Source organism: Taudactylus pleione, unplaced genomic scaffold (genome assembly GCF_031769625.1).
Source record: "Taudactylus pleione unplaced genomic scaffold, aTauple2 ptg000019l, whole genome shotgun sequence".
NCBI lineage: Eukaryota > Metazoa > Chordata > Amphibia > Anura > Myobatrachidae > Taudactylus > Taudactylus pleione.
This window is the reverse complement of record NW_028284421.1, coordinates 35,994,650-36,018,557: the sequence shown is the minus strand read 5'-3', so window position 1 is coordinate 36,018,557 and position 23,908 is coordinate 35,994,650. Positions and strand designations below refer to the sequence as shown.

Below are 23,908 nucleotides of genomic sequence, written 5' to 3'. Positions count from 1 at the left end.
GTAAGTGCGTCTTTAGGGGGAGCGTTTCAGTCGTTCCCTGTGTGTGTCTCCAAGTTGAAAGCTAGAACTGAGTATGCAGCGTCTCCTGGCCACCTTGGTTAGGTGAATTAATTAATTCAGAAATAAAAGCTGTGACCTTTTATCCAAGCTGTTATGGTGTCCGTCTCTTTATTTAATAGATAAGTTAAGTAAGGATGTTTAGGGTATTTGATTAGCAATAAGCCAATGGAGATCTTATTCATTTTTATGAACATCATCTTCTCCACATTTTGTGGAAGCAACCTCCTACGCCTTTTGCTGACAAGGTTCCCGGCTGCACTAAACACTCTTTCGGACTACACTGGAGGGGGGGCAACTCAGGTAAAATAGAGCCAGTTTGTACAGGGGCCTCCAAATTGCCTCTTTTTCCTGCCAGTACATGTAGGGACTGTCTGACATGCCTACTTGGATGCTGTCACCGATGTAATCCTTTAACAGACAGACGCACGCTTGTCGCTGCTGCTTTGAGGATGCAGGTGCGGCTACAGCCCACACAATTCACAAAGACAGGAAAAAAAAGATTTTTTTATTTTGGTTGGAGCGCACTTTGGGGGTTACACCACCCTTTAACAGACAGACACACACTTGTCGCTGCTGCTTTGAGGATGCAGGTGCGGCTACAGCCCACACATTTCACAAAGACAGAAAAAAAAAGAATTTTTTTATTGTTTGTGGAGCGCACTTTGGGGGTTACACCACCCTTTAACAGACAGACGCACACTTGTCGCTGCTGCTTTGAGGATGCAGGTGCGGCTACAGCCCACACATTTCACAAAGACAGAAAAAAAAAGAAGAATTTTTTTATTGTTTGTGGAGCGCACTTTGGGGGTTACACCACCCTTTAACAGACAGACGCACGCTTGTCGCTGCTGCTTTGAGGATCCAGGTGCAGCTACAGCCCACACAATTCACAAAGACAGAAAAAAAAGAAGAATTTTTTTATTGTTTGTGGAGCGCACTTTGAGGGTTACACCACCCTTTAACAGACAGACGCACGCTTGTCGCTGCTGCTTTGAGGATGCAGGTGGAATCTAGACGGGATTTGGAACCGGGGACACACTACCTCCATCAATTGTCTAAATCCCACTGCACTAATGGCGGATACCAGACGCACGTCTAACACCAACATAGCAGTCAAGGCCTCAGTTATACGTTTTGCTTCAGGATGACTGCTGTCGTACTTCATCCTCCTCGCTAGGGACTGTTGGAAGGTCAATTGTTTAGTAAAAGTAGTGGTGTTCCTACTTCCTCTCTGGGATGATGAACAACTCCCAGCAGCAGCAACAGCACTAGGAGGAAGTGGTTCTTGATCTTTCCCTATTTTATTTTTATCGGAGAAAGTTTGGTCCTCCATTTATGTTATATTGATATATACGTGCGGCTAAGGCGCACACAAACACAGAAAATAATTTTTAATTTTTGTTGGACACTAGTGCACTTTGTGGGTTACACCACCCTTTAAGAAATGAGCCAGCCGGCCCTTTACTTATGGGACACAGGCGCACGCTTGGCGCTGCTCCTTTGTTGATGCACGTGCAGCCACAGTGCACACAATTCACAAACACAGAAAATATATTTTTATTTTGTTTGGAGTGCCCTTTGGGGGTTACAGCACCCTTTAATAGACAAGCCAGCCGGCCCTTTACTTATGACACAGGCGCACGCTTGGCACTACTTTGTTGATGCACGTGCTGCTACTGCGCACACAATTCACAAACAAAAAAATATTTTTTTTAATTTTGTTTGGAGTGCTCTTTGGGGGTTACAGCACCCTTTAACGGACAAGCCAGCCGGCCCTTTACTTATGACACAGGCGCACGCTTGGCACTACTTTGTTGATGCACGTGCGGCTACTGTGCACACAATTCACAAACACAGAAAAAATATTTCTTTTTTTTGCACTTGGGGGGAGCACCCCTGATGGACGGAGCACCCCCTGGACAACACTACAGCACCCCTTTAGGACTGGGACACTGTACAGGACTTTGGAGAGGACACAGCCCCTATGGACAACTGACTGCACAACACAGTCCAGCAAGCCCCTATGGACTTTGGAGGAGTGGACACAGCCCCTATGGACAACAGCAGCACAACACAGCCAGCCCCTATGGACTTTGGAGGAGTGGACACAGCCCCTATGGACAACAGCAGCACAGCACAACACTACACTGCACTACACAGCCCAGCCAGCCCTATCTCCCACCCTCCCTCTTCACTGTCCACAGCCGAGTGAGAAAATGGCGCCGACGCGGGTACCTTATATAGGATCCAAAACCCGCGAGACCCGGAAGGCGGGATGATGACGTTTTGCCTCGATTTCAGATCCGAGTCAGGCGGGAAAAGTCAAGCCTGACTCTGATCAGCCTCGGATCGGGGGGGTTCGGATTTCAGAAATCCGAACCCGCTCACCCCTAATATATATATATATATATTTCATGTATACATACAAATAGAACTACAGTGATATCATGTTTTGAGGCTAGCATAATTAGAAATAAATAATCTTGTGAGTTTTGTTCCGTTAGATAAACTCCGGAACCGTTAAGATAATATGCGATAAGCTGTAGTTAGTGCACCCTGATAAAGTTCATATCTAAGGCACATTTTTATATTTCATATACAGCTATTGTAGTGTCTGTAAACAGATTAGAGGTCGAACAGTGATACACAGCACTTGAAAGTGCTAAAATTTTTTAGGAGATCTCTCTGACAACTATCCCAATTCTGGTGCGACCGTCCCAATTTAGGGGTCTGTCCTGAGCTGACCGGACATGTCCCCTTGCTTCATTACCTAACCTCAGAATAGCGACATTAAATTATTTCCTACCCCCTTTTACCACACAACTAGGGTTATTGGTCTGGTCATAGACCTTAACCAAGATATGTACAGTATAGGGAAAAAAATCCACATATCATCTACTGACAATTTGTGATTGAAGAATGAGCTATACATACCAGATATATTTGCAATCCATAATCTTGGGTCTCTCTAAAGAATTCTCTTCATTGATGTTACTCTATATATAATTCTATTAATTCTTGCAAATCCCCATAACTCTAATCTATAATGGTCCCTTCTATCAACTAAGCTATAACCTTTACATGGGATAGTATATAAATATAGTGAAATGGGGTGCATATTCGTGCAATTTGTATATATTGAACTGAATCATATTTATGTGTATGCATTATGTATGTATATTGATGTGTGTTTATTTTTATATGTATAATTATGTATGCAAGTGTGTGATCACGTACAGTTATTTGGGTTAAAAGAATTATAGTTATGTAAACACTGATATATCTATCAGTAATTGAATGGGATTACTTTATACCACTATGCGCATTAGAAAAATAACTTTTGAGCTTTTCTATATCCTTTCAGGGTCCTAACTAGACCCTTTACTTGCAGCTGGTGTTATTTAACTATACTATTTTATATACTATTAGCGCCGGGAAGTATATTAGTTTCACTATATCAGAAATTGCTAACCTTCTGGAACGCAACTAGACGTCAAGCTGCGTATGGCATCACAGTGGCTAATTTATGCATGTCCCTGTAACGGCATTCTAGCGCACTGACATGCTTGCTTTTCACCAACCCCCCCGTCAAGGGAAGCAATCGGGAAGCCGACTGCCTATATACCGGCAGCCGGCTTCCCGACTGTCTTATCCCGGCAAGGGTGAAATGCCGGGCGTCTAAATGTAGACGCCTGCATTTCCCCGGACCGGCGCCCAGCATCACGATCGTAGTGATGCTGGGCGCCGCGAGCGGACAGCCGCGGGGGGGGAGGGTTAGGTTTAGGGCTCCCAGGGGGGGACTTAGGGTTAGGCACCCCCCCGGGAGGGTTAGGGTTAGGCTAGGGGGAGGGAGGGTTAGGGTTAGGCACCCCTGGGGGGGACTTAGGGTTAGGTACCCCCCGGGGGACTTAGGTTTAGGCAGCGGGGAAGGGGGTGGTTAGGGTTAGGCACTTAGAGGGGGGATTAGGGTTAGGCACTTGGGGGGGAAGTTAGGGTTAGGCACCCCTAAGGAGGGTTAGGGGGGTTAGGTTAGTGGATACTTACCTATCCACAATCGGGATTTCCAGCGCTGTCGGTCTTCCGCTGCGTCGCACTCTGCTCCTGTCGGGCTGCCACTGACGGGAATCGAACCGCCGGCGGTATATCATACCCATTCCCCCGTCAACATCCCCAAGCACTCACTTCCTGTCATTCACTCTGCAATAGGTCTGCGTGGTCTCTGCGATCACAGTGATGCCTTTGGGCAAACGCACGGCGATGCATGCGCAGTACGCAACAATCGGCCGTCTGCATGCGTAATCGCAATTGCGATCCTTGCTGAATCAGGCCCAAGGTACATATTTTAGATTTCTAATTCTTTTTCACGCTGTTCATGGTACCACTCTCTATCTAATGGCGCTGGACTGTCAGGAGCCCTGATCAGTTAATTGTGACAACTGAATTACTTAATTTTAGTCCTTTAAATCCTATGTTGTGGTGATTGTAGATCAGCGTAATTAATAGCCCAGGTCCAAGTTATGGCAGCACCCAAAGGAGAAAATAGATTCCATTTTAATAGCATATTTAGTACTTTATATTATGCAGTATAGTGCTTTCAAGTTGGATATTTTAGAAATTTACACTTGCAGAAAAAATATTTTGAAATTGTTGCTTATGTTAACATTGTGTTGTAATATACATGTTGGCACAGGGCCGTAATCAGGCTGTTGCGGCCGGTGATGCTGCACAAAGAGCAGGATGCCCTGGGGCGGAACCTGCCACCACTGCAATCTGGATATGCCGGGCACCTGCTGCTATGATTCTGAGCTCCGCCTCCCCTGACTCCCTCACTGTCTGTAGGGAGAGACATCATGATGTCTCTCCAGACTCCCACAAGAACAAGCATTGAGTGAGGAGCTTTTGGGCGCGCAAACAAGGCAGTGACTTAATACTCCTGGCAGAGTCCAGGCACTGACACTGATAAACAGAGTTACTGGTCGGGTCAGCGCTTGCTACATATGTGAGAGAGAGAGAGAGGGAGGCATGGGGTGAGGGGGCATAATGTGTAAGAGGCATTACTGCGTAGCATAATGTGTAAGGGGCAGGGCTGCAGAGAGCTGGTATGGGCCTCTGTAATTCTGGGCCTCGGTAATCATCAGGGGTGTGGTTTGCAGGAGGCGTGGCCACGTCCCTCATAGAAAAAAATAGAAAACAATATTTGAGCACTGAGCAGGGTGGTCGCTGTGAGCCCTTCAGCCAGAGACGAGTCCAGGGGGCAACGTGATCAGTGTGATTGCTCCCCCAACTCCTGCACAGGCAGAGGAGACTAGTGCTCAGCAGCAGCAGCCTCCCTAGCTCACAGGTAAGAGGGAGGGGTCTCTCTCCGGGCCCAACAAGCCCAGGCAATTAGTACCCACTCCATCCTTCACAGCACCCCTGGTAAGGGGCATTACTTTGTGGCATAATGTGTAAAGGGCACTATTGTGTGGCATACTGATCATAAGAGGCACTACTGTGTGGCATAATGTGTAAGGGGCATGTCTGCGTGGCTTAATGTGTATAAGGAGCACTACTGTGTGACATAATGTGTATGAGGGGCTCTATTGTGTGGCATAATGTGAATAAGGGGCACTTTTGTGTGGCATAACGTGTAAGGGACATGTCTGCGTGGCTTAATGTGTATAAGGAGCACTACTGTGTGACATAATGTGTATGAGGGGCTCTATTGTGTGGCATAATGTGAATAAGGGGCACTACTGTGTGGTGTAACGTAAATAGGGACACTACTGTGTGGTGTAATGTGAATGTGGGGTACTACTGTGCGGTGCAATGTGAATAAGGTTGCACTACTGACCCTATTTAAAATATGGGGGGTGCCAATGCTCTTTCTGGCACATGGCACCAAAATGTCTAGTTACGGCTCTGTGTAGGCATGGTAATCATTAATCTGTTCAACTGTATTTAGGTATCTGTGCATCGGCAACTCACTTAAGCTGGATAGTTTGTTGGAACATTGAATGATATATCAGCAGCAGTTCAGCGGGTGTACACACCCAATATGTCTGAGAACTACATCATTTGTAGACTTATCAGGTCGGCCCTGCAGTACAGTTGATGTTGATATTTCTTGCAGATATATCAGTGCATCTGCATGTGTGTACGGGCGACCTGCCGACTGTCTGTACACTAGCTGCAGGTACTACCAACACTGATTTTAAACTGGGTGGGAAAATGTAAATGCTCACCCAGTTGTGATGTCTGGCCAGACACATCGAGCAGACGAATGGTAAGTGTGTATAGCTTTCTAAATTGGTCGCTTGGTCAGTACGAACTCTGGTTGTCCATTTCGTCTTTATAGTGTACCTAGCATTAGAGGCAAATTTACTAACCCACCGCCAATCATCAGCAGCTTCGATCGGTAGTTTTAATACGGCAATAGCAATTACAGCTAACCCAAGCCTATTTACCAATAATTCCTTTTGCTATTTTTAAACTATTGTCAAAGCTGTAAAAATATGCTTTATTGCTCTGCACAATCATATATAAAAAATGGCTGTATTTAGCGCCAAATGTAACTAGAACTTGGGGATCATTACATCCAGAGAGACAAAATTGTGGTAAATGAATATGTTAGTACAGTAAGGGAATGCACAGCCCCTGGAGAAGCGTCCTATTGCCAGACACACCTCTTTGGAAGTGTACGTCTTGTGGCTCCCAACCACCTGTTGTATAGATAGTTGCTTTTGATTATTTGATTATACTATCATTACACGTTTTAAGAAGATTTCAGTACATAATTTAAAAATGTAACAGCTCCCAAATGAATAGCCAACCCCAGTGCTATATGATGCCAATACATAAAGATGCTGGAAACACAATGTGTGCTGCTACTAGACCACCTTATAAAAGAGGAGCTGCTGGGATTCTGAAATGGTGCCTCAGTCATTGGCATATATTCTTGTTGGAATTTTACTGGTTTTCTAGCATAATGTTGTTGCAAGTTAGACATTGTAAACAGCCTAGAGCGTTAACATTTCTGGGGTGCCTAAACCACTGAGGCGCTCATGCAGATTTATTAACAAAATGGGTATAGATTCCTGTAAATCAAAATTCACCCCCAAATAGTATATATCTGCCCATATGCAGACATGTGCATGGCTCCATATATACAGCAAATACGCCTGATTTAGCTGATTTATCTTAATCACCATGTATTGTACCTGCCCTCTAGCAGGTGCAACATATTCGCCTCCTAACAGGTGTAGTTGTGTATTTCTGCAGGTGAGTGAAAATACCCTTACAGTACGTATGATCGCCCTCCCCTACAAAGGAGGTGCATGTGGCCGCTGCATCCTAGCACTTCGTACAGATTCAGGCTCATTCACACACACATGTACAATGTCACACTTCAAATTGAATAGTACAATCCAGCAGTAGTTTTGTCAATTCTAGTTGTTTTATTTGTGCAAATAAGACACTCGGCATGGCTGAGTCACCTGGGACCTGGCAGAGAGAGGCTGTTTGGCGCGACTTAAGCCACCGTGCAGGCAGAGAGAGGCTGTTTGGCGCGACTTAAGACACCGTGCAGGCAGAGACAGGCTGTTTGGCGCGACTTAAGCCACCGTGCAGGCAGAGAGAGGCTGTTTGGCGCGACTTTAGCCACCGTGCAGGCAGAGACAGGCTGTTTGGCATGACTTAAGCCACCGTGCAGGCAGAGAGAGGCTGTTTGGCGTGACTTAAGCCACCGTGCTGGCAGAGAGAGGCTGTTTGGCGTGACTTAAGCCACCGTGCAGGCAGAGACAGGCTGTTTGGCGCGACTTAAGCCACCGTGCAGGCAGAGACAGGCTGTTTGGCGCGACTTAAGCCACCGCGCAGGCAGAGAGAGGCTGTTTGGCGCGACTTAAGCCACCGTGCAGGCAGAGACAGGCTGTTTGGCGCAACTTAAGCCACCGTGTTTGAGGAAACATCTGCGCCTCCAAACTGGTATGAAAAATAAGTAGGTCTTTTGCACTATAAAATATACGGAACAATATCATGCCTGCTTACATTCCACCACTTGTACGTAATTAAAATATCAGCAACATACAAAATTAGATTCTTGTGTTTTGTGCTGTTCCTGTCACATCATTGTGTTTAAGGCATTATGCATAAAAATTCCCTATTTGTTTTCATTCACAGCAATCTCATTCACAGCACGTCATTTGGTACCCAAAGCACAATGTCTAGATGCAAAGGTTGGTGCAAGTCATCACAAGAGAGGAAGAAGGCTTCAGTACAACACTGTAGTGGCAATAATGCCCCCACTGCATACATGCATCAACATTCAACTGAATAACACTGAAATAAAAATATTTATTTAGTGTTCCAATGCCCGTCTATGTTCACGTGTTCAGTTTCTAGGAAATCTGTATTTTCATGCTCATGCAGCATCCTCTTCTTTATACATATTCCCCTTTCATTTGCCTAAATGTATTTGGATGCCACAAAGAGGCTGTTAGTGTTCAACTCTTCTTCAGTCGCCAAACACCAATGGCTGCAGAAAGAGTCCAGCAGTGCCCAGGATGCAGACCAGTACAAATACACAGAGAAAGATGCGATCAATCACCATGGCAACATATTTCCAGTCATTTTCAATCTAAAGAAAGGAGATCAACATTTACATCAATATCACTTCATGCAATATAGAAATACTGTATTTGTTGATTTGGAATGTTTAATATTTCTTAAAAATAAAACCAAATTGTATCAGATTTTGTTAGAGACCCTAAATTATGTTTTTGAAAATGTCAAAGGAGAACTCTATCTCCGTTCCTCCCACCTCACACAACTACAGATAATCACGTAACAGCAAGTAATCTTCAGTATTATTGGGATTGCTTTAACACTGCTTAGACCATACTTTCTTCTTAACTCCAGACATTCAGGGTTTAGCATGGAGTATAACCGTTAGTAGTTTGAAGCCAGTCACAGTGCTTAGGTAAGTTGGACTTTGCCCTGAGTGCGACACCTATCTGTACAGAATGGCTACTGGATATGACTGAGGTGACGCATGAGTTCATAGAAAGGCATATGGGTCTATATAGTGTATAGTGCATGAGGTATTACTGGGAATATCAATATATAGTGAACTGTTGGGTAAATGGGGCTATGTGGAAGTATGTGATAAGACCTCTTAAAACATGGAAACCCATTATTCAGAAAGATCTCAAATTCAAGGAAAACTAAAAATGATTGCTACAAAGAATCTGGGTCCATGTCTGCTTTGGTGACCCACAGCAATGGGAGACAATAATAAGTGCAGATAGGGACCAGAGCAGTAGGGTGTTCAATAACAAAGTGTGTGGCAGATCCAAAATGTCCGCAATGTCACAACACCTCTGTAAAATCGTATCTTTCTTATATGCCCAGTTCTTGCCTCGGGTATCCCCAATGGGCTTGCTACCTCCAGGCCTAAATGGCTGACATAGGGGACGTTTCCAGTAAAGATGGGTATGCTAAGTTGGGTGGTATAAGGAAGGTTACATCAAATGTACGATACCAGCAGATACATCTTTATATTTTCCATACGGTTTACTTTACCCTACTCAAAGTATTTTGCCTGGGAAACCGTAGAACATCCGAGTTCCCTATCACACTGAAACTGTCCAGTACTGTATAAATTCTGGGCTGAAGTGTAAAATGTTGTTCTTCTCACTGGTATTACTGTTTCCCTTCTCTGTTCCAGTGTCTGGCTCTTTGGGATCACCATTGAAGAGACCCTCAATAAACCTGTGTTTAAATACTGTTTTATTTTAACATCGCTGGTGAGGGTTGTTTTTGCTAGGAGCTAAATTGCAGCATGTGCCCCCTGCTTGTAGACATGGATTATCCTAGTTATCAATATTGTGACCCATGAACAATTCATGTATCGGAGCCCACGGGCGGTGAGTATGTCATTGTGTGTGGTCTTTCTGGTACTGGCCTGATTTCACAATTCTTTCTTATGAGATTGCCTAGGAGCATATATTTCTGTCACTAATATAGAATGTTTTCATAGACCAGAGTGACAACACTGATTATAATAAACTTGCTGCTTCTCTCTTAATTCTAATTTCACTATTGAATCTAAGTGATGATGTTTATGGAAATTATGACCTTTATGGAAATGTTAGCTCTGTAACATCCTCTATATATATGAAACACAGGATCTCTTATTTTATTTTGTTGAATGGGGGTTTCTTTCCCCCTTCTTTTGTTTTTTTGTTGTTTTTATTTCCCTACTTGTTCATGTGTTCTTTACTGTAAAATGGAAAAGCATGCTATAAAATTTACCTGATTAAAAACAGAAAAAAAAACAATTTCCACATGCTAAATTTTAAATGTCAATTACAGCAATGCTTCTGATAAATTGTGCTGAATTTAGAAACAAAAATGTACAAACAAAAACATCATCCATCCTTGCAATGTGAGAAAGTGTATTCAGTCCTAATGACCAAGCAGATTACTAATTGGAGGTAAGTATGCATATATTCATATAGGAATATGATATTACCTCTTTCGATTCATTTTGTATCTTCATGTTGTCTGCAATAAAATGCACATTTTCAATGACTTCTCTTATCTCTGTGGACAATAGTGAATTTGAGATCAAATTGTCCATCGATTCGAGGCTGGACCCACGAGTAAGGTTGCATGCAATGTCTGAGGTATATAATCTTTTCATTTGTCCACATGGGCATGAGTTGTCCTGGCAGTACAGTTGGTCATTGCAACTTCTACTCTCAGAACTGCTGATGCTACTGATGTTGAAGATATCTACATTTGATTGTGGTTTTATGTCTTCCTTTGATGGTCGTGTCATAAACATTATTTTTGGGAGCTTTTCCAAGAAGACTTTCTTGACCCACTGAGGCATTGTGTGTGTTTTAGGAGTTCTGTAATGTACATTCAGCACAAATACAGTTATAACAATAGATAGAGTAACAAAAATCATGGTAAAGAGTAAATATTCACCAATAAGAGGGATCACCAGGGAAGTGGATGGGATGATTTCAGTAATAACTAGAAGAAATACGGTTAGCGATAAAAGGACAGACATGCACAAAGTCACCTTCTCTCCACATTCTGATGGTAAATAGAAAACCAAAATTGTTAAGCATGAGATGAGAAGACAAGGAATGATCATGTAAATGGTGTAGAACAATGGTAGACGTCTGATATAGAGAGAATAAGTGATATCCTGGTAAATTTCTACACAGCAGTTGTATTTAATTTCATGCTTGTATCCGGGAGCCCTAATAATGACCCACTCTCCACTTTCCCAGATGTCCTTCAAGTTCATCTCAGAACTGATCATAGCAAGATCAATTTTTGCTTTGTCATATGTCCATGAGCCAAACTTCATAGTGCAGTTCTGGTAATCGAAGGGGAAGAACGTTACATCTATCCTGCAGGAGCTCTTGAATATTGCTGGTGGGATCCAAGTTATGTCTCCTGTGTATTTTAATATTGCTTTGACTTTGTCATCCACTTGAAATATCCCGACTGCACTAAAAACATACACAAAAATATTTCAGTCATTTGTTTCTGAGTTTCTTATAGCTCTCTGCTTTAGCTAATAATGGGCCAATGGTTTGCATCCTACTCCGATGTTAGAAGATAGACAAATGCACAGGACCTGTACTGCGCATGCGCCGGTTTTCTACAGCAATATCTCTCTCAGTTCCCCAAAGCCTCAGCCTGATTGTCAGGCTGCGGCCGTTTGTGGGTGGGGCTAGGCTTCGTTCTGGAAAACAGGGGCGTGTCACCGTACAACTCTGATTCAGGCCCATTGTGTCAATAATTTTTTGTTGATGTTCATCAGAATTGGAGACTATGTCTTATATCAGGCACTAAAAGACTGCCTTGCACACTAGCCATCGGAATTGGGACCTGCAATGATCCCTAGCCAATTTTATATTAGTAATTGGAATAGTTCCCAGGCTATACTAGGCACCTACATGGATGTTTGAAACTTTGACTGATATACAAGTCACCGGAATGGGTGACTGCGTTGTGTATTCAATACCTGAATACAGTATGCCCTGCTTTCTACGCGTGTCACTAAAAGGGGCCTCTCCATTATATATTGATTGCCATAATGGACTTTGGGCCTGATTCAGACCCACTCGCGAGCGGCTGTCCGCTCGCAAGTGGGTCGATGTTATGGACTGAGCATGCGCACGACGGAGGGAGCTCCGTCGTGCGCATGCGCCAGACGCGACGAGCGAAGGAAAGTCCTTCGCTCATTGTGTCCGATCAAAGGGGGCGTGCTGTCAATGTTGATTGACAGCACGCCCCCTTTGGTGGGCGTGCCGGGGGCGTGCCTCCCTGACGGGGGCGTTCCCACGGGAACGCCTCCCGTCAGAAGCCGGCCCACTGACATCACTAGTGATGTCAGTGGGAGTGATTTTGGCTCTGATAGAGCCAAAATCACTCCGGAGCTTGCGGTTGAAAACCTCAACCGCAGGCTCCGGCTCGCAATTTCGATGGTCGCGATGGTCTCGACCATCGCGGCCATCACAAAGCACGCTCGTATAGCCTGTGGGTGGTGACCCACAGCTATACGAGCGTCCAGGAGGACGCTCCATGAAAATGGAGCCCGGCCCTCATTCAGAGCGTGCGCTCTGCTCAGAGCGTACGGCTCTGAATGAGGGCCCTTGTTTTGTATGCTATTCAAAATAATGTTTCTGCTTTTTCACTATTAAACAGTGATCACACTACTATCTATTCTTTATGTAGTGTTTTTGTATATATTGTTATAAGATTGTTACAATGTACAATAGGTTGCCCAGAATGGGATGTAGTCAAGATCCCGAAGGTCAGAATGCCACCGGTCAAAATCCTGACAGGTTCAGACAGTGAGTATTAGGGTTAGGTTTAGGGTTAGGCTTAGGCACTAGGAGGAAGGTTAGGGTTAGACTGCGGAGGGGGACAGTTAGGGTTAGGCTGCGAGAGGGGACAGGTATGGTTAAGGTTAGAATTGGGGTTAGAATAGTTACCAAAATCCATCTGGATTTTGACCATCTGGTTGCCGCTATCGATATTCTGACCTGTCGGCATTGTGATTGTCGGGATCCATACCCAACCCACCCAAAACATAGTCTCAGTGCTAGTCTCCCTCATATCTAAGACCAGTCCTGAAACAATGTGGTTACTTTGATTAATAGCTGTGTTTAGCTAGTATGTTTGTAAATTTAGTCACTGTTGCGACCTTTCTTCCTCCTCTGTTCAACATATACAAAACTATTCAAATCTTTGGAATTTTTAATGCTTAAATTTCTAATGCCCAGAAACAAACTGGAGAATGAAATTCAGTTGTCATCGCCTCCTAGCAAGCACCTTACAGAGAGCTACAACCTCTAGCCTCTTTTGACCTCATTTACATTGATTTTCGGTCACTGAATTGCTAGAATGTGGCAGTCACATACACAGTAAACCAAACATATCTCTGAACATGTATGAAACATTCACAGTTCAGTCTGGATTAGAGTAGTCATTACTTGTTATAGAGAACTATGTCTGGCCTCCAGATCTGGGAAGACGGAACCCGAATATATTCAATTCCTCCAAAATGACTTGGAACCCATTTAAGCTTGTAATCATTCCATATCTGTAAAACAATAGAACAGCCATGAATCATGTACAGTGACTTTAGTTACTCTATGAAATTTAGCATCTGTGCTGTATTTATGCAGATTAGCAAAGATTTGTGCAATGCAAAAATATAGATTGGAAATAATATAGTATATATCAGATATGTCCTCATACTCATTTGCTCTAAGCATGCTAAATGGGATGTAGTCAGCTGCGGCCACCGGTCTAAACGCCAACGCTGATATTCAACAAGGGATCAGTGGCATAACTAGGGTATTTGGAGCCCAGGGCACATTTGAAAAAGGAGTATCCCCCCCAATAGTAGTCTCCAGTAGTGGTCCCCCCCCCCAATGCAGTGCCCCCAGTAGTATCCACCCCAGTAGTAGTCCCCAGTAGTGGCCTCCTCCCCAATGTGGTCCCCCCCAATGCAGTGCCCCCAGTAGTATCCCCCCCAGTAGTAGTTCCCAGTAGTCCCCCCCCCTCCCGATAAATACACACGAAAATTAAACAATAAATAAAAGAAAAATTCTTACCTGAATCCACGCTCCCGCCGCCGCCATCCGCACGTCAGTCCTCCCGACCTGGCACGCTCTGCATTATGGGAGAGACATCATGACGTCATGACATCTCTCCCATTACCCACTGCAGGAGCCGGAAGGGAGCCAGCTCTTGCAGTGTCCGCTGCGGCTGCAGCAGTCAATGAGTCTGTCTATCTGACACTCATTGGCTGCTGTATAACACACATATCGCCGCCAGCGCTGGCGGTGATGTGTGTGCAGCAGCAGCCAATGAGAGTCTGTCTGACCTCATTGGCTGCTGATTCACACACACATCGCTGCCGCTCGGCGGTGATGTGTGTGCAGTAGCAGCAGCAGCCAATGAGAGTCGTTGGCTGCTGGTTAAAATACACATCGCCGCCAGCGCTGGCGGCGATGTGTGGGGTGTGTGTTAGCACAGCATGAGCCCGCCTGCCACCCTCCTCCTGGCGCTATTGGGCAAGCACTCAGAGGGAGGGAAGGGGCTCGGCTGTGCAGCACAGGACCGGCGCTGGAAGCCTAGCACCGGTCCTGTGTAAATGTGTAGTGTTGACCGCACTCACTGCACTGGCTAACTAGGGCGGGCCGGTACCGTGGCCGGCGGCGCCCCCCCCCCCCGCGTGCCACCGGTCCCACGGCACCCAGGGCAGGTTCCCCCGCTCGTCCTGCCCTAGTTACGCCACTGCAAGGGATACAAGCGGGCGCAGATATACCTCCCACCACATACCATTATACTGAATCTGTGACTTTGTCATAAGTTGTTCCAATTCCTTTGCAACAAAAGTTGCAACCTAGTGTCTCTGGTACACTTTGAGTGACTTTGTATGTGGCTATGATGTGACTAAGATGCAATATTTCTTGTGTTGGAGCATCTCAGACGCCCCAAGCATGTCATGCTGTATGGCGTAAAGTGATTAGGTTATGACCATACATCTGTATATATTCACCGCACAAAAGCATCTTAGCACCCACTGCGTGCCTTGCTTTGTATAACTGTACAGTATCTAGATTTTTGCACAGCGCTTAGGTTTATAGAGAAAGAGGGCTGCATTTGCAGAAGTACCAATGGATGCACCTCATATATGACCACTATAGGCTGACTGGATAGTTACCATGGGGTCTACTTATATGGATGATAGTAATTAAAATTGTGAAAACAAAAAATACGTAGCCTCAAATTTGCATTCGATTAAATGAACTCTACCAATTATTTGTTACAAACGTTGTGTAATATATAACTAGGTTTATGGGTGGTAAAAAGAAAAATGGAATCACAATGCCATAAAGAAGCAGCTTGCCCTACCACCATTATATCTACTTTGTTTTTTACAGTATAATAACAATAAATATTGCAGAGATGTATTTTCATTGTAGAATCCAATGAGATAACACAGTTCTTGAAAAAAACATGTAAATAATTGCCGACAATTTCTATTGTAATAAATGTGCTTGTTCTTAAAATGAACTCTATAGCATATGAAGTTTGTAGTATTTGTAAATAATTGTCTCTGCTCTGCTCCTGTAGAGGGAGCCCTAGGACTGAATAATGCTTCCTGCAGTCACAATTTAATGTTTATTTATATACTTCATAAATAGTGTTGAAGTTCCATAAAGGTAATACTGAGAGTATTTGTTGTCACATTTCAAGCTCTTTTTATGAACCACCATTATAAGACATAGGGGTAAATTTACTAGAGGTTGGTCTGGTGTTTTTGGTCGATTTTCTATTATTTTGCAAACTGACCATTTACTAAAGTCATACCTGATGGAGAACCAACCAAAAGCCCAACTTTAGAACACTTAAGGACATCATACCAAAAATCTATACTTTTACATACAGCAGATTTGCCAAAGGTTGGAAAAACGACAGCAAACCTGCCAATACAATAGACCTGCCTGTGGCAGGCGAGTTTGGGAGAAGCACTGCACAGATAATTATGATCTGCACAGGCTGCATTAGGTTAAAAAGAAAAGAAAGGGTTAAAAATTAAATAAAAATGCGTGGGGTCCCATTCCCCAAATCAGTAACCAACCCTGGACCTCTCAGCCTGGGCTGGCACTAGAAAATAGGAGAAAAAAACTGTGTGGTGTTCCCTCTATTCTCCAATAACCAGTACCAGGCTGAGCCAGCCAGGGGGATAACGCCACAGCAGGAAGATACGCAGCGTTGGGTTCTCCTGCCAAGCCTGGTAATTCTGGAGTGTGCTACTATGCTACCTACATGATGCTCCATAACATGAAACATCTATCCTTTACTGAGAAGGCCGTCATTAGTCTGCACATGCGTGGTGCCATCTTGACACTGTGTGTTTGAGTGCCCAGTACTACACAGGTGTGTAGTGCTTAGCTCTGTGGGGGACAATGCGATATACTGCGTTATCTGCCTACATACATGGCCAGATGGTCCGCTTCATCTCCGCTACTTGTCTGTGCAACTGTGAATCCGGCTGTACAATACCTGTGCACTGCAATAAACCCAGGATCCTGGTTAAGCCTATCCGGCTGGTGTGTCTTCAACACTACTTGTGGCTGGTGTCTATTAAATATTAACTCTGTATACCACAAAAGTACACACATATCAACAACAACAACCTCTTTTATTTGACAGGTTTTCCACCATGTTCTCAAATAACCGGTTTACATACTGTAGGTTAGTATCTTTTGTAGGTGAAAAATCAGGAAGACGATATAGAGTATTGATGTCGGTTTTGACTTTAGTAAATATGGTGATCTGGTGGTATGTAAACTGCTGAAAAACATTGGTAGAGGAACTCTAGACTTCCAGGAGTCACAGGACCCACAGTTTATGGGGAAGGAGCTCCCTTCCCGTGGATGGTATCATATGTATTTGTAGTACTTGGAACTTCCCTTTTCTGAAACTAATTGAAAGATTTAAAACTTATACACAAAATGGTGTTGGTACTGTATATAGTTGTGTACAGTCAGAAAAACAGTACAGGTAGTACATCTCCTTTAAAAAGGTGAAATTATCTTGTGTTAGCAGACCAATGCCTATTGTAGCCAAATGATAATGCTTACATGACTTTACCAGGCAATCTTGAATAAAATACTTTTGCTAAAAGTGACCCTGGGGTTAACTACTGTACTATAGAGCCATACATGTGCAGTATCTCAGAGCAGTCAGTGATTAGACTTTAAAGATCTATTGCAAAGTAGATTATAAAAAGCAAATGTGTCATTGTTTGTTTCGTCTGGTTGCAGGGTCGATGTGATGCGGTAAGTGGTGGTTAGCATTGCAAGAGGGCGTCAGGCTGGAGAGGCGCTGTCCCGGCCTGAAACCGGCCGCTGCCTCCAGATCACTATTTTAATAAGCGCTTGGCAAGTGGTGCAGGACCAGTTTAATATTGTATGGACCACGAGCCAATCGTGGCTTGCAGACCGGTGGTTAATAGGCAGCAGGTGCCATTTGAACTTGGCGGCTCACGGACGGCAGCCCATTAGAAGCAGCCGCGGCAAGCCAATCACGGCCCCCCCCATCATTGCTCCGCCCACTCACAGCATCTGGAGTCAGATGCCGCTCAGTGGAGCTTGCAGTATGACGGCGGTCAATAGAAGAGGATGTCACTTGAAGAGCTCAGGCGGCTGCTGAAGATGTCAGAAGATGTTGCCACTGGCCAGGACAGTCCAGAAGCAGAAGAAAGAAGATGAGGACCGGAGAGTACTGCAGATGGTGGGAAACAGAGCTGAATGAAGTTCCCCACTGCAGCCACTCTTTAGTAACAGGTAAGGGGGGACACCTACTGTATGGCATAATGTGTATAAGGAGTATTACTATGTGGCATAAAGTGTTTAAGGGGTACTACTGTGTGGCATAAGGTGTATAAGGGGTAAATATGAGGCATGTCAAGAGGACATATTTGTAGGTGGGCGCATATTTAAAGTTTGCAGGGGGGCGCTGAGCACCCTAGCACATGCCCTGTCTGGTTGCTAACATGCTATGGGTTCCTGCACTTTGCACAGCTAGTAGATAACCTCTTTCAGTCTAGATGTAGAGTGTTCTTTTCTTTATGTACTTACATGTGTCAGCCAAAGGTTGGTTTCCATAATCTGATTAACTTCATCCTGTGATTGTGCAGAGAGAAAGCCATTTATAATTACAAGATACTAATGTACATGGCCTGTAGATAATGTTTACTTCTTTATAACACACAATAGTTTAAGAATAAATCTGAAAATATGTAACATAAATTATTTATACATACTTTCCTCTACTCTCTCATTAGGCTTCGGCCTGGGCTTCTCCTTTGTGGGAGCATAATTATCCACTTTCACATAATTGTACAGCATTCCTGGAGACATTTTGCAAAACCTTTGATGACGCAGGTCACGTATCTTTTTCAGCTGCCATCATTCTGATATGATGTCATGGAATATCTAGTTCTGGACTTTAGCTTTTGAATTGAACTACAAATGACCACCTTTTGGCAGGAGCTTAATTAAAGTATTAAAGTTGAGCTCACATCTATACATCTTCTCACTTTCCTTGATGACCTAGTCTCCTTTTGTAATAAGGTTTATATCCGATTTTCAGGAGAGAGCTCAGGAATGGGATATCTTTTGAAGAACCAATGCAGTAAGGCTACTCCAGATAGTAAGGAAGAGGCTATTCTTGGTTCACCTTGTAATTCTCTAGCTTTGAAATCTTCACCTCAACTCTCCTCCTAATAAATCTGTATAACTGCCTGCCTTCTGTGTCTCTTTGGTTAAAATTGTTGGGATATCGATTAAGCCACTCTCCCATCCTGTTTATTGACTAGTACAAAGTTTCCAAAGGTTGCAAGACTCAACCCATTACCATGCAAATACAGTAGGAGCTTTTCATTAAGAGGAAAGTTGTCCAAGGCCATCAATCCTATATGGGTTAAGTCTGGCTTTAAATTCATGCTGCAAGTCTGTATTAGCAGACACATTTGTCTTGGAGCTCCACCTGTCATTACCAGTGTTTTTAAAAAAAGTGATAACTTGAAAATTTGCTACAGTCTATGGGCAGCATGCAGTAATGGGAAAATGTGGCCAAACCCTGAAAATGCAGGTTTGACTGCATTTTACATATGCAAAAAGCCTCAGAATGTGATGCACTCCAGGGCTTGGCTTGGATGCACTCCAGGGCTTGGAAGCCTATGGGTTTCTATTCGGAGAGTGCTGTCAGAAGGATCCAATCGGATCCCAACCATCACCCCCTGCAGCGTGTGTGTCATTCTGTGCATGCACAGAATGACACCAGAGGGACTTCTGGGTCATAGACCCGAAAGTCCCTCATTCGCAAAGGACCACTCTTACCGAGAGATTGGTCCTTTGCGGTTTCCTTCATGCATACTGGAGTAATCCACGGGGGCATACCTGCGAAGAGTAGTGGGATGTATCGCATCCCGAATGCGATGCATCATGCATCCTACCCTAAAGCTCTATAGATGTAACGTCAGGAAAGTGCTTCATCATGAGTGTTATGTATACACTATACATCCCCAAAATGCCTTAAATGAGAACCATGAATGTGGATTCATAAGCAAATCCTCTTCACCAGCAGGGACTGGCTTCTTGTTTTTGAAGAAAAAGAACGGGGCCCCTTTACAGACTTCTGTGGTTTCAATGCTATCACAATCAAGAATAGATAATCCACTCTCTCCCCCTCATATCCAAGTTTTTTGACAGTATTAAAGGGGAGAATGTAATAGGTAGCAATTCTGGCGGTCTTCCAGCGGGTTTCAAGTCATCATATGACAAACTGACCAAAATCATACCTCAATCTGGCTGTAATGCAAATCACCATCCCCATTTTTCTAAGGTTAAAGGTAGAAATCAACAGATGTAATAATAGTCAGCCAGATGAAAACTCACTGGAAATGAGTGAAAATAACTTGCAAAACAAATGACGAGTCGCAGGGCAGCGAGATTGCTGAAATCTGATACCTGAGGCCTATTAGTGCACACATGTGACCTGGTTCAACACATTCAAAGGAGGGTCGTATCTATAATGGGTGCAGGGTGTTAGGCCCCCTGGTCCAGGGGGGACCCGCACCACACACCCTGCACCTATATTCTGTAAAACTTACCTCTCTGAGGTCCCGCATCGGGTCTCCCAGCGCTGCTCAAATGCTGGAAAATGGCCACCGTGGCCATTTTTCCTGCATTTTGTGTATGCGTTGTGATGAAATCACCGGGAAAATGGCAGCCGCACCATTTCCCCGGGGATCTGCGCATGAGCAATAGACTCCGGGCACACTCTAGTGCCCAGAGTCTATTGATTCTGCAGTGGCCGGCAGGCCGCGTCAGTCGGCTGCCGGCAGCAGGAGTGAGAGAGGGGGCCCATTACGGGGATGCACATGGGCCCCCTCCTCTAAAGACGCCCTTGATTCAAAGCTTATATAAAGTAGCCCACAGGCCATTTCCATTGTGAGTGGCTGTAATAATGTTTTTTGGAAATGCAGTGGATCTGTGCGGTAGTGGGATCACAAGAACAACACCAGGACCCATGTAGGTTTTGTGGAGGTTTTGTGCCAGACACACCTATAGATCTAGAATGGCCCTTAACTCTCTCTCAAATCAGGAGGTGGTTCAGATGTTTACTCTAAATGGCACAAACCTCCTGATTCTCTATGAGCATAATCCTAAACCATTGCCTGGCAGTAACTATGACGTGCCTGGGCTGCATACTTTATTGCGGCCACAGGCTCCTTCCAGTCTGTGAGTTTAAGACTGCTAGGGATTATACTGGCAACTTTTTCTAGACACTCAAGCCATGTGATAGATGCCATCGAGAAATTGTTGTGCACATACAGTATATCTCCTTCCCCAGTCATCAGTCAGAGTCACAGGACAGAAGAGTTGCCTTATATATTATCTCAGGTCAACCTAATCCTCTAGGGGCCATTGATTGTAGTCATATTTCACTGAGAGAAATTCACTTGAGGCCAGAAGTCTGTCAGTAGGCATCACTGACTCTCTCAATGTGCAAGTGGTCTTTGATGCTAATCACAACATTATGAGTGTGGCATCCAATTTCCCTGGTACTTGCCATGATGTCTATATCTTGCACCAGTCAGTCCTGTGAGATAAATTTGATAGAGGGCAGATGATGTGCCAGAAAACTAGGTCTCATTATTTTTCTCCAGCATCCTGATTATTGTATCTGATCCTGTGTATATGAAATCTGTGACCCCGACTTCCACCTGTACTAAGGCCCTGATTCAGAGCCGGACGCTCTGACCAGAGCGCTCGCTTTGAATCAGGGCCCACCTCCATAAATATGGAGCGTCCTCCTGGACGCTCATATAGCTGTGGGTCACCACCCACAGCCTATACGAGCGTGCAGGATGATGGTCGCGATGGTCTTGACCATCGCGACCATCGCCACTGCGTGCAGAAGCCTGCGGTTGAGTTTCTCAACCGCAAGGCCAGGAGTGATTTTGGCTCTATCAGAGCCAAAATCACTCCCACTGACATCACTAGTGATGTCAGTGGGGCCGGCTTCTGACGGTAGGCGTTCCCTTGGGAACGCCTCCGTCTGGCAGGCACGCCCCCGGCACGCCCACCAAAGGGGGTGTGCTATCAATCAACATCGACAGCACGCCCCCTTTGATCAGACACAACGAGCGAAGGAAAATCCTTCGCTCGTCGCGTCTCGCGCATGCGCACGACGGAGCTCCCTCCGTCGTGCGCATGCGCAGTGCACACCATCGACCCACTTGCGAGCGGACAGCCGCTCGCGAGTGGGTCTGAATGAGGCCCTAAGTTCACAAATCTGGGCCTGTGACCGTGACCTTGCACAATGCCTTCACATTCTTTGCCACCAGCTTCCTTCACAGTTACTGTAGTTAAGCTAAGGAAGTAGTCAGAGGGAAGAGATCTGCAGGTACTCATTAGAAAAGCCACCTTTCACAATGAATATTGGATTAGTACATATCAGTTGTGCTAATAAATTCCAGTGGTCTATGACTATGGGAGAGATTTATCAAAGAGAGATAAAATACTAACCAATTAGCGTCTTTGTCATTTTACAGGCTGTGGGTCTGATTCAGAGATTGGCGCAGTTTAGATGCTCTGGCAGCTGAGCGATTTTTTTGCTACTGCATACGCGTTCTAAATTTGAGAAATCATTACTGCTTGTGTGCAAACCCAAGTGTCCGATGGTGATCGCAATTGCATACAGCATTGGTAACACTTCAGAAGAGGCTTGCGATCCCTGGTGGAGACTAGAAGGTGTTCTAAAGTGAATGCAAAAATGGGACTGCCTCATGTGCGTTATGTAATAGTCACAGGTGTGTCTGGGAACACTGCTGCATTCCCAAGCACATATCCACAGCTTCGGAGGCCATGTTTAGTTGGATACGAGGAGAGTAGCTAGAGTAGATTCTAGGCTACCACGAATGTCGATGTTGCGACCAATGTTGGAGTGTTTACGATCTCCATTGCAAATGCGCAGACCTTGCAGCCTGTGGGAGTCTCAACACTCATACACTCCATCACACTGTCCCGCACAAAAGGAAGGCTGTGATTATTGTGAAAGCAGCTGTGACCACAGCTAAATTATCAGTAAAATATGTTTTAAAAGATATACAGATAGCTATAGAACCATTATGGAGATGAAAACATGATGGCATTGGGCACTATTTTCTTATACAGACAGCCCCTTTACTGACCAGGCTAACAACACTCCTGTGCATAATATTAAAACACATTGTAAATCTTACCACTTTAACAAGCTGGGACAACGACACCTCAAACTTGACAATGACTGGATCAGACACATTCTCCACGGGTCGGATGTATGGATTGTAGTTGTCAAACAACTTCTTATAGAGTCTATGCTCTGCACTGGAGCAATTACATCCTGGAACCAGAGCACATTATTAAAATGGGATGAATTTTCTGTGGTAGATAGATTTGAATTAGAGATGTGCTGGTTCGGTTTTACTCAGATATGTTCGGATCTCAAAAACTGCATCATATCGGCTATCTGGCTGTCACGTGTTTTGGATAGCCAATAAGAGAAATCCAAACTAATCCGAACTTGTGGTAATTTGGTGATAAGAACCGAATAAAACCGAACCCGCACATCTCTAATTTGAATATACACATATTTCTATGAAAATCTCTGAATAACTATTGCTGCAAATAACCTGAGTTGCATGTAAATTGTAAAGACGCATTCATGTACTAAGAACACAATTTGAAAAATGAAAATATCTTGATTAACAATGAAAATGAAATTCCTTTATTTATGCAAATGTGCTTTCCCTTAGGTCCTCTTTGGGACTCTTATTGTTGCTGCCTTTATTTTATTCCAAGAGTAATACCTAAATGCTAACCACTTTAAAGGTGGGTACACACTGGATGATGTGTACATGAACGATATGTCAGCCCGATGGGCCAACATAACGTACTACGGGTACACATTAGAGCTATGTAATTAACGACGGAACGATCCCTCACTCCGTCCTTCATTAAAATGCATGGAGCCGCAAGCGATATTGTCAGGTTTGCTGTAAAGCACATCAAACCTGACAACATCGCATGCGACCCCGTGGGAGCACGCATACCGTGCATACACAAGCACAGTATGCACAATATGTCATTATAATTTGGCGAAGTTGTTATGTAGTGACTTACTTAGGCTTGAAAATCTATATTTATTAGGATTTCACACTAATCCTTTGACAAATGCTGGTCCATGGATGGATTAGATAGATAGATTAGAT

General features: G+C 44.3%; 1 protein-coding gene across 1 annotated transcript in view; it reads right to left on the bottom strand.

Annotated features, from left to right (window-relative positions):
• Window positions 1-7,476: 7,476 nt before the first annotated feature.
• LOC148540538 (neuronal acetylcholine receptor subunit alpha-3-like) overlaps window positions 7,477-23,908 on the bottom strand; it is a 45,915-nt gene continuing 29,483 nt past the window's right edge. Inside the window, exons 2-6 of the mRNA XM_088446931.1 lie at window positions 22,901-23,040; window positions 18,228-18,272; window positions 13,560-13,669; window positions 10,571-11,567; window positions 7,477-8,674 (exon numbers count right to left, since the gene is read on the bottom strand). Coding sequence (XP_088303057.1) covers window positions 8,552-8,674; window positions 10,571-11,567; window positions 13,560-13,669; window positions 18,228-18,272; window positions 22,901-23,040 — 1,415 coding nt within the window. The 3' untranslated portion in view covers window positions 7,477-8,551. The remainder of the gene's footprint in view (window positions 8,675-10,570; window positions 11,568-13,559; window positions 13,670-18,227; window positions 18,273-22,900; window positions 23,041-23,908) is intronic.